This window comes from Colobus angolensis, unplaced genomic scaffold (assembly GCF_000951035.1).
Source record: "Colobus angolensis palliatus isolate OR3802 unplaced genomic scaffold, Cang.pa_1.0 Scaffold3, whole genome shotgun sequence".
Lineage (NCBI taxonomy): Eukaryota > Metazoa > Chordata > Mammalia > Primates > Cercopithecidae > Colobus > Colobus angolensis.
This window is the reverse complement of record NW_012116265.1, coordinates 16,350,410-16,364,234: the sequence shown is the minus strand read 5'-3', so window position 1 is coordinate 16,364,234 and position 13,825 is coordinate 16,350,410. Positions and strand designations below refer to the sequence as shown.

Below are 13,825 nucleotides of genomic sequence, written 5' to 3'. Positions count from 1 at the left end.
AAAAATATAAGAAAAAAGCCAGGTGTGCTGGTGTGGGCCTGTGGTCCCAGCTACTTAGGAGGCTGAGGTGAGAGGATCACTTGAGACTGGGAGGCGGAGGTTACAGTGAGCCGAGATCACGCCACTGCACTCCAGCCTGGGCAACAGATGGAGACTCTGTCTCAAAATAATAATAATAAATAATCTTATTAATTCCTTAGACAAGAGAAAGGGAGTAAGCATGGCTCCCATCTGGTGGCCCAAAACACTGCCCTCTCTGACCCGCTCGTATTTCTAGTTGCAGGTAGAGCATTTTTAGACTATGGTTCAGGACAGACTAATAAACTCACCTCTGGGAGTGATCGTCATTGGAAACGTCTGGCTCTCTGAGCGTCTCCAGTGGCGGCTCTGGACACATCGTCCTTTCCTGTGCTTCCTGACACGTCCCTGTCCTTCCCCACATGTCAGGGGTGACAGTGGAGTGTCTAGTTGGGGTGCCAACCGAGGCAGAGCACAGATCCACCTCTTATCTTACAGCTGTAGTTCTTCGGGCAAGTCGTTGTTGGATCCCCTCACAGCAAATTACTTCCTGGTGCAGTAAACGTGATTTACCTCTCTGACAAAGCTCAGAGTGAATGTGCCCCTGAGGTCCAGCCAGCTCCTCGTCCAGCTCCAAGGCAGTGTGAATAAGGATAACTGATATTTACAGTCTAACCCCTGCATGCCACAAGCTCTGCCTGCCCAGCTGGTCCAGGAAATGAAAAGGAGCCTGCTGTGGGTTAGGTAAATTACAAGCACACCCAAGGGAGCTTGACTTGGACCATAAGCAAGGGTTCCTTACACTCCTCCGCTCTGCCGGGGCCCAAAAATCTTCATCAGGCAGAATTTGAAAATAAAGTGCTTTATTGCTGAGGATCCCAGAGAGCTTCAGGGTGGCCATCTAGGGGCTAGGACTGAAGTCCCCTACCTTTTGGTGGCTCTTGTGAACAGAGACAGTTGAGACTTCAACATTTCAACCCCATAGAAGGCAAGGAAGTGTAGCTACAGGGATGGGGAGGCAGGGAAGAGGTATGAGGTATACCAGGAGAGTGATTATGTGCATCTCTTCCCAACTCTGAGTTCAGTGCATTCAGCGATGCTGGGAGTATGACATGGGCCACTGCTGGGAGAATTTACACCACAGAAGCTGCCCAAATGCAACAAATCAGGGCTTTTTTTTCCCTCCCAGAGAACTGGTTACTATAGATGTGTGACACACGGTCCTGAGCCAGTGCTGAACCCACCCAAGCCTGGCTACTGTGACAAGCTGTCACCTCCCCACTCGGGGAGTGCCAGCTCCCAGCCCTGCACATGCCTACAATCAGCAGAACAGAGAGGGCTGAGCAAAGGAAAGGGGCCAGAACTGGGCAAGCCATTTCCTGCGTGGAGTCCACTTCACCTCAGCTGGGATGGCTTGCAGCCCGAGACTAAAGTGGTGTCCAACAGAAAGGCAGCTTGGGGCTACAGATAGCCTCCTGTGCAGTGGCTTGTGGCAGGGAGTGGGGAAAGAAGGGCATGTGCACCACCCAGAGATAAGGAGGGGTGGCCACCCAGGCTGGATGCCCCCCTGGCAAAGGGTGGCTATGGCCATGAGAAGAGTGGCACTTCCTCTGCTGGCCACCAGGGGCGGGTGTGAGACACTCATGGCAGATCGCGGGAATCGGGATGTTTCTGGAGCTGCTGGCTAACACCTATGTGCAGAGCCAGGGCAGAAGAGTCCAGCTCCCAAGGAGGAGAAAAATGAGTGGCCAGGCTCCCAGCAGGCAGCAGAGGGAGGCCCTGGCAGACACAGGCACGTAGGCACATTTCCAGGACTCCCAGGGACACCCACCCTGGGCCCTACATACCCTTCAACCTTCTCACTAACCCCACTGAGATATCTGCCTCGGGGTCACTTGCAGAAGGCACGCAGCCTGGGACCAGCCTCGCTGAGGGAGCCCTTTCCTCACCCTGTCTGGGCAGGGGCGGGGTGAGGGCCCTCCCAGGAAAGTTCTCCCGTGCAACAGCAGCAGCCGCCTGCCCTCTCCCTGCAACGTCTGTTCAGCAGCCCCGTTACTAGTACTCCTTGGCCTCCTGCAACTGTGCCAGGTACTCCTCCTCCGGGGGGTTGTTGGTGCAGGCCCGGCCGTTGTTGGGGGGGAGCATAGCGTGGAGGCGGCTCCAGTCCCCCTTGCACAGGATCCAGGGCGTCGTATCCAGCTTGAAGTGCAGCTCAGGTGAGAGGTCGGTACTGATGAAGCTGGGCATGCCGGCGCCCTTGCCCCGGGTCAGCAGCCGGCTAGCGTCATCATAGCAGCAGTGCTGGGCGGCCAGCGTGCTGCTCTCCCCAGACAGCATGGAGCGCAGGCAGAAGCGCGCCGTGGGCTGGTAGATGTCCAGGCGCTCGCGAGGGCCGCTGGCGTCCCTCCACCGGAAGCTGCGGCCCTGACGCTCGTCCTGCAGGCTCACAGGGCTGTTCATGGCCTCCAGTGGGTAGGCACACGGGCAGCTGGGCAGGTCCCGCAGCATCTGGCTCAGGTACTTGGTTAGGAAGTCGCTCTTGCAGTTCAGCCACTTCTCACAGTTGTCCACATCTGCAGAGGGCCGCAAAGTGCAGGAGGGAAGCCGGTGAGAGAGCTAGCCAGGCCGGTGTAGAAATATCAGCCTGGGAAAGGCCAATGGGCTGGCTCAGAAATGTGCCAGGGCCCCCTGTTGGGGAAGCAAACCTTCCAGATGGAAGCTGTGCTCTCCGCCTCGTGGAGACAGGCCAGGTTCCTGCCGTGGAATAATACCCCATCCTCCCCTGAGAGCTTGTCCCCCAGAACACCAGGGGGCAAGCCTAGCTCCCCACTCACCTTGATCAGGCATGTCTGTAGCATTGCCGGCTAGGAGCTGCCACTCCTCAATGAGGAGGCCCAAGGTGTCCTTGTCCTCAGTGCCTTTGGGAAGAAAGGAAGCCAGGCTGGTGGCTCCGCAGGGCACCTCAGTGCCCCGATGGGGGAACCCCCCCCGCCCCACCATCTCAATAGGCTCTCAGTACCCACAGCAGCCAAAATAGGCCTGGGACAAGGCAGGACCACCATGCTTGTGAGCTTCCTGCATCCCGTCTCCCAAGCCCACTCACATTCCCAGGGGACCAAGCTTCCAGCCTAAGCCACACCAGCCACTCCTATGCAGAGGTAGGGGCTCCTCTCACCAGGACATTTGGGCAGGTCACAGGTACGGGTCTCGGTGGCAGCGCAGCCGTAGCCACAGGGCCGAGTCCTCTGCTGGTTGCCAATGCTGCAGTTCCCACTGCAGGGAGACCAGGGACTCCACTCCTGACGCTCATAGTCTGGGTTAAGACAGGGAGCAGGGGGTGAGTGCACATAGCCCACAGGACAAATCGGTACAAATCAGCACAGGGCACCCTTTCCTCAGGTGGATGCAGCCCACGCCAGGGCTTCCAGCCTCATGAATGAAGCTGGGCTGGATTTCAGCTTCCACCTGCTCCCTCAACTGGGTACCCTTCTGCCATGAACAACCTGTGCAAATGTATCAGGTGGCCCTGAAGAGACAGTATAAGCCCTAGCCACTTGTTCTGTGCCAACACAGCAATAAACAGGAAATGATACCTCGGGCTGGGAGCCATCTGACCACTATTGGTGTGACCTTGGGCAAGTCCCTCTACATCTTTGAGCTATAGATTTTTTACTTGTTTCTTGTGTTAGGGTCTTACCCTGTTGCCCAGGCTGGAGTGTAATGGTGTGATCACAGCTCGCTGCAGCTTTGACTTCCTGGGCTCAAGCAATCCTCCCACCTCAGCCTCCCTAGTAACTGGGACTACAGGCACGTGCCACTAAGCCTCGCTAATTTTTTCTTTTTTTGAGACAGAGTCTCACTCTGTCACCCAGGCTGAAGTGCAGTGGCGCAATTTCAGCTCACTGTACTTCCGCCTCCCAGGGTCAAGTGATTCTCCTGCCTCAGCCTCCCATGTAGCTGGAATTACAGGCGTGCACCACCATGCCCAGCTAATTTTTAGTAGAAATGGAGTTTCACCATGTTGGCCAGGCTAGTCTCAAACTCCTGACCTCAAGTGATCCGCCTGCCTCGGCCTCCCAAAGTACTGGGATTACAGGCGTGAGCCACTGCACCTGGCTAAGCCTGGCTAATTTTTAAATTTTTTGTAGAGACAGGGTTTCGCCATGTTGCCCAGGCCGGTCTTGAACTTCTGGGCTCACGCGATCCTCCAGCCTCAGCCTTCCAAAATGCTGGGATTACAGGTGTGAGCCACCCACCTGGCCTGAGCTATAGTTTTTATATCAATCAAAACCAAGGATGACAATATTTCCCTTGAACTGGAGATATTTAATAATTTTCCAGGCTGGGCGTGGTGGCTCATGCCTGTAATCCCAGCACTTCAGGAGGCTGAGGCAGACAGATCGCTTAAACTCAGGAGCTCGAGACCAGCCTGGGAAATATGGCAAAACCCCATCTCTACAAAAAATTTTTAAAAAGCTACTGAGGAGGCTGAGGCAGGAGGATCATCTGAGCCAGGGAGGTTGAGGCAGCAGTGAGCTGTGATCATGACACTGCACTGCAGCCACAGCCACTGCGTCTCACTCCACACACAGTGAGACCCTGTCTCAAAAAAAAAAAAAAAAAAAAAAGAATTTCCCTGTTACCCATATTAGGAACCCACTTCTCATCTGATCTGAGGGAGCTGAAATACACTGTGGCTGGGCCCATATCCTCAGGCTGTGCAGGGCCTGAGACCCAGTGCTTTCTGTGAAACCCCCAAAATACTGAGAGCTGGTTCCACACTTCACAGACAGGCCAGCACTGGCGTCAAGAGTTTAAGGAAAATTAATGGGAGAAAAGCTGAAAAACACGGAAATTTTTCCTTTTTTTTTTTTTTTAGAGACAGGGTCTCGCTCTGTCACCCAGGCTGGAGTGCAGTGGTGTAATCATGGCTCACTGCAGCCTTGACCTCCCAGGTTCAAGTGATCCTTCTGCTTCAGCCTCCAGAGTAGCTGGGACTACAGGCAGGTGCCACTATGCCCAACTAATTTTTGTGCTTTTTGTAGAGACAGGGTTTCAACATGTTGCCCAGGCTGGTCATGAACTCCTGAGCTCAAGCAGTCCACCTGCCTTGGCCTCCCAAAGTGCTGGGATTACAAGGCATGAGCCACCGTGCCTGGCCAATCATGGACATTTTCTGTGAGTTTACATTATTTTAGTGAACTGGGAAGAGTCTGTCACAACCTAGTCTTAATCATAGGCACCTCTGTCCATTGACAAGATACCAGGGCTCCAAGGGAAATGGCTGCAACTATGCAAAAACATGTCTGCACCCAGAGGAAACCTGAACCACAATATGCAAAAATAAAAATCATCATCATGGCCGGGTGCGGGGTGGCTCACACCTGTAATTCCAGCACTTTGGGAGGCTGAGGTGGACAGATTACTTGAGGTCAGGAGTTCGAGACCAGCCTGGCCAAGTTGGTGAACCCCTGTCTCTACTAAAACTACAAAAATCAGCCAGGTATGGTGGTCCACACTTGTAATCCCAGCTACTTGGGAGGCTGAGGCACCAGAATTGTTTGAACCAGGGAAGTGGAGGTTGCAGTGTGCCGAGATTGTGCCACTGCACTCCAGCCTGGGCAACAGAGTGAGACTCCACCTCGAAAAAATTAAAAAAAAAAAATCTGTCATCATGAGAGGCTGGTAGCCTTAAGGTAATATTTTCTGAACAGTTTGTGCTGTTGTTATGTCTTTTTCTAACAAAAGTAATAGAAATAGCCAACACATTCTTTACTCCATGGTGGTACTGTATATGTCTTAACTCAGTACTCTCTACAGCCAACTCCATGTAGTAAAGATTATACCAGCCAGATCATGCGGTCAGGAGATCGAGACCATCCTGGCTAACATGGTGAAACCCCGTCTCTACTAAAAAAAATACAAAAAACTAGCTGGGCGAGGTGGCGGACACCTAGCTACTCGGGAGGCTGAGGCAGGAGAATGGCGTAAACCCGGGAGGCGGAGCTTGCAGTGAGTTGAGATCCGACCACTGCACTCCAGCCTGGGCGACAGAGCGAGACTCCGTCTCAAAAAAAAAAAAAAAAAAAAAAAAACCGGCACAGTGGCTCACGCCTGTCATCCCAGCACTCTGGGAGGCCAAGGCGGGCAGATCACGAGGTCAGGAGTTTGAGCCAGCCTGATCAACATGGTGAAACCCTGTCTCTACTAAAAATACAAAAATTGGCCGGGCGCGGTGGCTCAAGCCTGTAATCCCAGCACTTTGGGAGGCCGAGACGGGCGGATCACGAGGTCAGGAGATCGAGACCATCCTGGCTAACACAGTGAAACCCCGTCTCTACTGAAAAATACAGAAAACTAGCCGGGCGAGGTGGCGGGCACCTGTAGTCCCAGCTACTCAGGAGGCTGAGGCAGGAGAATTGCTTGAACCCGGGAGGCGGAGGTTGCAGTGAGCCGAGATTGCGCCATGGCACTCCAACCTGGGCAACAGAGCAAGACTCTGTCTCAAAAAAAAAAAAAAAGATGATACTATTCCCCATTCTATAGAGGAAGGATCTGAGGCACAGAGAGTTGAAGAATCTTTCCCAAGGTCACTCAGCTGGTAAGCAACACAGCCAGGACTCAAAGTCACACACACAATCTGAAAATCAGGTCAGTCGTGAGTGATGGAATTTATAATGTCTCAATCCTTGGAAACTCACAGATGTAAATAAATATAATAGTAACAAATGTCTTTTGCTTAGAGGATATCAGGGATTTTTGTGACAGTCAAATATTGTTTAGAAAAAAAGAAAAAAAAAAAGGCTGGGCACAGTGGCTATGCCTGTAATCCCAGTACTTTGGGCGGTCGAGGTGGGAGAACTGCTTGAGCCCAGGAGTTTGAGACCAGCCTGTGCAACGTAGGGAGACCTCATCTCTACTAAAAATTAAAAAATTAGGCTGCCCTGGTGGTACGCACCTGTGGTTCCAGCTATTCCGGGGCTAAGGTGGGAGGATCACTTGAGCCCAGGAGTTTGAGGCTGCAGTGAACCATGATCATGCCACTGCACTCCAGCCTGGGTAACACAGCGAGACTTGATCTCAAATAAAAAAATTAAAAAAAAAAAAAAAAAGGAAAAACTCTGCAAGCTATTGGCAATGTTACTTCTGAGTTGATGATGGTGTTTGAACAAGGCCTAGGCTCCTGGCTTCCTCAGATGGTCTTGCCTGGGGAGCCTCCACCCTCTCCCCCACCCCCATTTCCACTCAGTACCTATAGGGGAGCAGCCTGGGGATGCCAAGATGGGGGTGCTCACCATAGCTGACAGAATCCTCGAAGACCCAATCCCTGGGGTCCAGCCAGCCCTGGTCCCCGTTGTCTGTAGTTCCATTGAACCAGAGCGCCTCCTCTTCCTCATCTTCCTCTTTGTCCTCTTGGTCCTCACCCTCGATTTCCTCTGAAGGATAATCCTGGTCTTCCTCCTTTTCCTCCCCCTTCTCCCCTGGGGCCCTGTCTTTTTCATCTCCTTTGTAGTCTCCCCAGAGGAAGGACCAGAGATCGGGCAGCCAGCTAAGGGTATCCTCGGGCGGGGGATCGCTGGGCTCAGCCAACAGGTCTATTTCCACCTGGGCCTGGGGGTCCTCCACCACCTCGATGGTCACCTGCAGGAGACAGGCCAGGCAGGCCAGTGAGGGAGGTCTTAAAGCTGCATTCCAAGGAGAGGGGGGATCATGGGGTTAGGGCCAGAGGTGAGAGGCCCAATCTTTCCTTCAAACCAGCTGTCTTCTCTTGGCTGACATTCTTGGCTAACCTTCCTGGCCTCTTAGGGCACAAGAATCACAGCTTACGGCCTGGAGGTGCATTAGAATCACCTGGGGACTCCTAATTCCCAGATGCCAGGTATGGACTGAACTGGTCTGGGCTGGGGCCAGGTATGGTGGTTCTAACATGTGCCAGGGTTGACACTCACTAGCTTAAGAGAACCTGGCTTTGAATCCCGGCTCTGCCAGCATGCAGCTGCTGGGCCTGGGCAGTTCTGAGCCTCCAATTCCTCATGGTAGGGCTGGAAGCTGAGCGCTCCCGACACAGCAGCCCTCGGAGGAGCTCTCTTGCACCACATTATGGATGGAAAATAAGTAAAATAAAATCATTTATGTGAAACTGAACTTCGGAAACATTATTTTTGGCTATTCAATAAAGTAACATGAGGTTCACTGAACAAAATTTGGAAAAAACCAGCAAACTATGAAGAAGAAAATGAAAATCGCCTATATTCTGGCCGGGCTCAGTGGCTCATGCCTGTAATCCCAGCACTTTGGGAGGCTGAGGTGGGCGGATGACAAGGTCAAGAGTTCGAGACCAGCCTGGCCAACATGGTGAAACCCCGTCTCTACTAAAAATACAATAATTAGCCGGGTGTGGTGGTGCACCCAGCTACTTGGGAGCCTGAGGTAGGAAAATTTCTTGAACCCAGGAGGCAGAGGTTCCAGTGAGTTGAGATCATGCCATTGCACTCCAGCCTGTGTAACAGAGTGAGACTCCATCTCGAAAGAAAAAAGAAAGTCACCTATATTCTATCACTGACAGAAAACCTTCCAGTTTTTTGCGTGTGTGTGTGTGTGTGTGTATGTGTAGGTAAGTAGAGAAAAGAAGAGAGACACTTTTAAATAATTTTAGAACTGTGTTTTATACGTTTATGGTCTTTTTTCCCCTTCTGACGAAAGTGTTTTGTAAACCGTAGCTGCTACACAAACATGCAGAATTATTATCATGAAGGACTCACCCCAGGCAGTGGAGCCTGAAACTGTAATTCTGGCAGCTGCTCTCATTTCCTCTCCTACAAAGCCCTTCAGGTGGCTGTACCCCATGCCACCAGCCCACTCCATTCCATACTGAACCCCTTCTTTAGGGCATCAGACCTGCAGGTCTTTTCCAGGAGGCCTCCTTAGATTCCTGGAATCCCTTGTAGCCTACAAAGCATTTCCCACTCACTGGTGCTCACACAGCCCTGCTGGGTTGGTACTGTCTGTCTCTTGCCATGGTCTAGAGAACAAAGGCTCAAAGAGTCAAAAGACTTGCCCAAGGCCCACAGCTAGAAACTAGAGGGGCAGGTACTCTGTTCCCGACACCAAGGGAGAGCATGGGCAGCCTGCCCTCACCCCACACAGCAGCCCCACCCCCCACACAGTCCAGGATGCAGGGTACCCTCAGCCCACCTTACCAGCCCTGCTCCTCTCTGAGTGTCTGCAGGAGCTGCTGGTCCTTCTGTAGCTCTCACCTGGATATCAGGGTTAGGGGTACTCAAGGTTGTGTTGGCCAATCCCGGCAGCGTCTGCAGCTCCAGCAGCAAGGGAGTAACCTCCGGGGTCCTGGGAGGGGTGGCATTGCCTGGGGTCAGGGCTGCTGGCTCAGTGACAGTCCAGTGTCCATGTTGGTGTGGCTCTGCCTGCAGGCGGGTTCTGGGGAGCAGTGGTGCCTCCTCCTCTTCCCTCAGAGGCCTAGGATCTGGGGAGGCTGAGGCCTGAGGGAGAGAGAGGGAAGGTGAGGTAACAGGTCAGGGCTCATCCCATGGGGACCCAGAAAAGGCTGGTCAGGCAGACCCAGGAGCCCTGGGGTCTGACTGGGTCATAAACTCACCCTGTGATTGACACCTCTCTGGAGTGTGTATCTGTAATGTAAAATCTTCACACCGCCTGCCTTAAGGGCCTCAGCGGGTAAGTGAGGGTGTAGCTGGTCAGACAGTGGACTATGTCCACAAAGCACTTCCATAGCAGATGCCAGTGTGAGGCAAGAAAAAGAGGGTCATTTCACAGATGAAGAAACGGAGGCCCAAGAAGGGGAGACAGTTGTTTCAGAGAGTGGTGCCCTTTGCAGACAACATGCCTCCCACTCCCCAGGGCCCTCACAGGCCACAGCAGAAAGGCCCTCAGGGATGCGCCGGGTCCTATCAGGGAGTGGGCAGCAGGCCTTGGCCTTTCTCTTCAGCCCGCTCCTGTCCACTCGGCCCCGCCCAGGCCATTCACATGAGGGCTGTGTTCCTCGGTGCCTCTGACCACAGTTACCTTCCTCCGCCTGCCTGCCTGGGGCCTGGCTCCTTTTTGTACTCCAGGCTGCTGGCATGGCTGACTCAGCCAGTTCATCCCTTCCAACAGCCACTGGCCATGGTGTCCTCACCAGGACAGTCCTTGCTTCAGATCAGATGGTAAGGGAAAAGCAGATCCATGTCATCTCTGACTCCTGTTCCAGCATTCATCTGCCCAGACAGTGGGGCACTAGGGGCTCAGTGGCTGCCACTTGCCTCCAGGCTATAGCCACTGCCCAGGTCTCTATGCCAGGGCAGAAGGCGCATGTCCCAGAGCTGCCTTATGAGTCTCCGGGGCCTGGCACCTGTGGACCCTGCTTCACTCAGGCCACACCATTGCCGCCCCTCCTGTCTCATACCTGGGCAGTACGGTATGGCTGACAAACACTGGTTCTGAGAGCCAGAAAAGCTTGGGTTCAAATCCCAGCTCTGCCTGTTACTAACTTCTTCAACTTGACAATATCCTCGTCTGCAGATTGAGGATAATCATTCTTCCCTGCAAGGACTATGAGAATTTTATTTATCAAACATTTCCACAGCATTTACTGCACACCAGGCACTATTCTAAACACTTGGTCACTCATTTCATCCTCCCTATCTTACATCCTCATGGTCATGCCTGTCTTACAATGGAAACTAAGGCACAGAGAAGGCAAGTAACCTGCCTGAGGTTGCGCAGACATTTAGCAATAAAGCCAGGATTTAAACCAGGCAGTCTGGGCCTAAAGCCCATTCCCTTAACCTGCATGCTGTAAAGTGATAGTATTGCATCCCCTTCAAACATCAGGGGCTTAATCAGCCTAGTTTCTCACTCTCACTGACTTTTTTTTCTTGAAAGTTTGGAAAGAGATTCAGAATCCTCTGTCTCTCCCTCTCTGACCTCCCCTTCTGCGGTGTCCAAACATCTGGCTCCAGGGATCCTGCAATAAACGCCTGGTCCTAGGGCAGCCGTGGGCCCGTCTCAGCCCCAGCCTGGAGTCTCTTGCTGAGTCAAAGCCCTCTAGTCTAGACAGCAGGGTGGATGAGTGGAAGGTGGAAGGGTGAGTAATGGAACAACTCAGCCCCTTCACTGACCAATGAGGGAGGCCTGGAGCATCCCCGAGTGCTGGCTTCCTGGCAGCTCCCACCCACAATTCCACCAAAGCCCTAACTGTGCTTGTGACTTTGCTCGGCATCTCCACTGTCTGCAGTCTCTGGGGCATAGAGACAGGCAGTCGCAGAGCAGCAGCTGTTCAGGGTTGTGCAACCTTTTGGCTGATCGGGACACCCTAGCCTGATGGTGGCTGGGCCTGCCTGTGGCAGGTGGTACAGTGGTTATGCAGTGGTTCTCATCTGGGGACATTGGGCACTGTCTGGAGGTATTTGTGGTTGTCACAGCTAGAGGGGGTTTCTACTAGCATCTAGTAGGCACAGGCCAGGAATGCTGCCACATAGCCTGCAGTGCACAAGGCCACCCCACAAGATTCATCCAACCCAAATGTGAACAGTGCTGTAGTTAAGAAAGCATGCTTTAGGCCAGGCACGGTGGCTCACACCTGTAATCCCAGCACTTTAGGAGGCTGAGGCGGGTGGATCACTTGAGGTCAGGAGTTTCAGACCAGCCTGGCCAACATGGTGAAACCCTGTCTCTACTAAAAATACAAAAAAAAAAATTAGCCGGTGGTAGGTGCCTGCAGTCCCAGCTACTCAGGAGGCTGAGGCGGGAGAATCGCTTGAACTGAGGCGGCAGAAGTTTCAGTGAGCCGAGATCACACCATTGCACTCCAGCCTGGGCAACAGAGTGAGAATCCGTCTCAAAACAAAACAAAACAAACAAACAAACAAACAAACAAAAAAACAGAAAAAAGAAAAGAAAAGAAAAGAAAGAAAAAAAGAAAAGAAAAGCAAGCATGCTGTAGATTGGGCTGCCTGGTCTGAGTTCTGCTGGCAGCCTGGCTTCTGACCCGTGGGGCCCTAGTAGGAGAGAAGCCTCTGTGAGCTTCTACATCTGCAAAATGGGAATGACGACAGGACTAAGCCTGGCCCAGGCCCTGCTACCCAGTAGGTACTCAAAATGTTCATTTCCAGCCCTCTCTACCCACTCCTTTCCCTGGTGCCCAGTCAGACCATAAGGTGGGCAAAGGCCAGAGAGGTCTTGGCCAAGTGTCACAGCCACACTTGCTGCCTTTCCTCTCTTGGAGCTGCTCTTGGAGCCTCCCTCTCTGTGCATCAGCCCTTGCGGAACTCCTGGGAGTGGAAAGAGATGTGGGGAACGTCTCATCTTAGTTTGGGTTCTCTCGAAGCCCACCCCGACACAAGGGTTCCAATGCAGGTGGTTCCATTGGAAAGTGGCCCCAGGAGATGCCAGAAGAGGGTAGGGAAGCGAGACAGGGAAGGGGAGGTGACAGTCAAGGATGCAGTCAAGCAGCGACCGTGATGGGCATCTGCAGCCAATCCCCCCAGGATCCTCTGATACCCCTTGAGCAGGGACAGAGCTGAGGATTTATCTGGCAACTCCAGCAGTCCTGGGTTAAAGGCTCTGGGGCTAGAAGGGAGGATGTGCTCTCCAGACACTTCAAGTGAGCCGTGTACAGCTCCCAGCGGGCTAAGGGGATCAGGGCCGGACATCCAGAGGCCCAGCCCATAGCCAGCCTCCGGGCACATCTTACACACCAGGCCTTCCTACGCAATTTCTGTACCATCTGTCACTTTTTCCAACTTGAAGGTAAGTTCTATGCAGACAGGAATTTTGTCTGCTTTGTTCACTGTGGGCTACTGTGCTGAGCACTGTGCCTGATACATCATAGGAGCTCAAGAAATCACTGCCACGTAAACAAATGAACACCAGCAACCCTGAGGGGCGAGTGTGATCATCTTTATGTTAAAAAAGAGGCTATGGAGGCTCAGGGCGGGTAGGGGACTTACATAAGGTCTTAAAGGTTACAATAAGAGAACTAGGATTCAGCTCAGCCTGGCCTGATCTCAACACCTGTGCACTGGTACACACCATGCATGTGTGGACAGACACTGGGGACAGTAACCCCTCGTGGGCCACCACCTTCTGTCTTCACAGAGCAGTTCCACTTTCATCATCTCAGCTGAATGTGGTGGAAATGAGTTCAGGCTGGAGTCCACATGACCGGGTTCAATCCCAACGTATACACCTACTAGCTGCGTGACCTCCGGCAGGTTACTGAATCTGCCTTAGCTCCTTCCTCTGTAATTTAGGGAAACACCAGCACCTGTCTCATAGGGTTTTTTTTTTTTTTTTTTTTTTTTTTTTATGAGACGGAGTCTCGCTCTGTCGCCCGGACTGGAGTGCAGTGGCCGGATCTCAGCTCACTGCAAGCTCCGCCTCCCGGGTTTACGCCATTCTCCTGCCTCAGCCTCCCGAGTAGCTGGGACTACAGGCGCCCGCCACCTCGCCCGGCTAGCTTTTTGTATTTTTTTGGTAGACACGGGGTTTCATCGTGTTAGCCAGGATGGTCTCGATCTCTTGACCTCGTGATCCGCCCGTCTCGGCCTCCCGAAGTGCTGGGATTACAGGCTTGAGCCACCGCACCCGGCCAGGGTTGTTGAATTAAAATAATACCTTGTAGGTGGTAAGCATGCAAAGAACGTTACCCAGAGGTGGCGACAGATGGTACTCAGAAGGCAGACAGGAGCCATCGGGGGCACCCCCTTTGCCAGACAATGTGCCAGTTCTTTATACCTCATTCAGATCCTCCGAACACTGCTGCAAAATCACTCGGCAGCTGTATTCTCAC

General features: G+C 52.9%; 1 protein-coding gene across 1 annotated transcript; it reads right to left on the bottom strand.

Annotated features, from left to right (window-relative positions):
- Window positions 1-864: 864 nt before the first annotated feature.
- ISM2 (isthmin 2) lies at window positions 865-10,117 on the bottom strand. Its single transcript, XM_011949802.1, has 6 exons — window positions 9,904-10,117; window positions 9,276-9,523; window positions 7,314-7,659; window positions 3,194-3,331; window positions 2,853-2,936; window positions 865-2,591 (listed from the first exon to the last, which is right to left on the bottom strand). Exons 1-6 carry the CDS (start codon window positions 10,115-10,117, stop codon window positions 2,074-2,076), a joined length of 1,548 nt encoding a protein of 515 aa, XP_011805192.1. The 3' UTR covers window positions 865-2,073.
- Window positions 10,118-13,825: the final 3,708 nt, after the last annotated feature.

Bases quoted from the DNA above. Each gene is read 5' to 3' on its own strand.
- ISM2 (XM_011949802.1), bottom strand. From the start codon at position 10,117: ATGCCAGCAGCCTGGAGTACAAAAAGGAGCCAGGCCCCAGGCAGGCAG. The intron at 7,660-9,275 runs GTGAGAGCTACA...TGTCTCCTGCAG, and splicing joins CCCCTAACCCTGATATCCAG to GTGACCATCGAGGTGGTGGA. The intron at 2,937-3,193 runs GTGAGAGGAGCC...TTCTTCCCAAAG, and splicing joins TGACCTGCCCAAATGTCCTG to GCACTGAGGACAAGGACACC.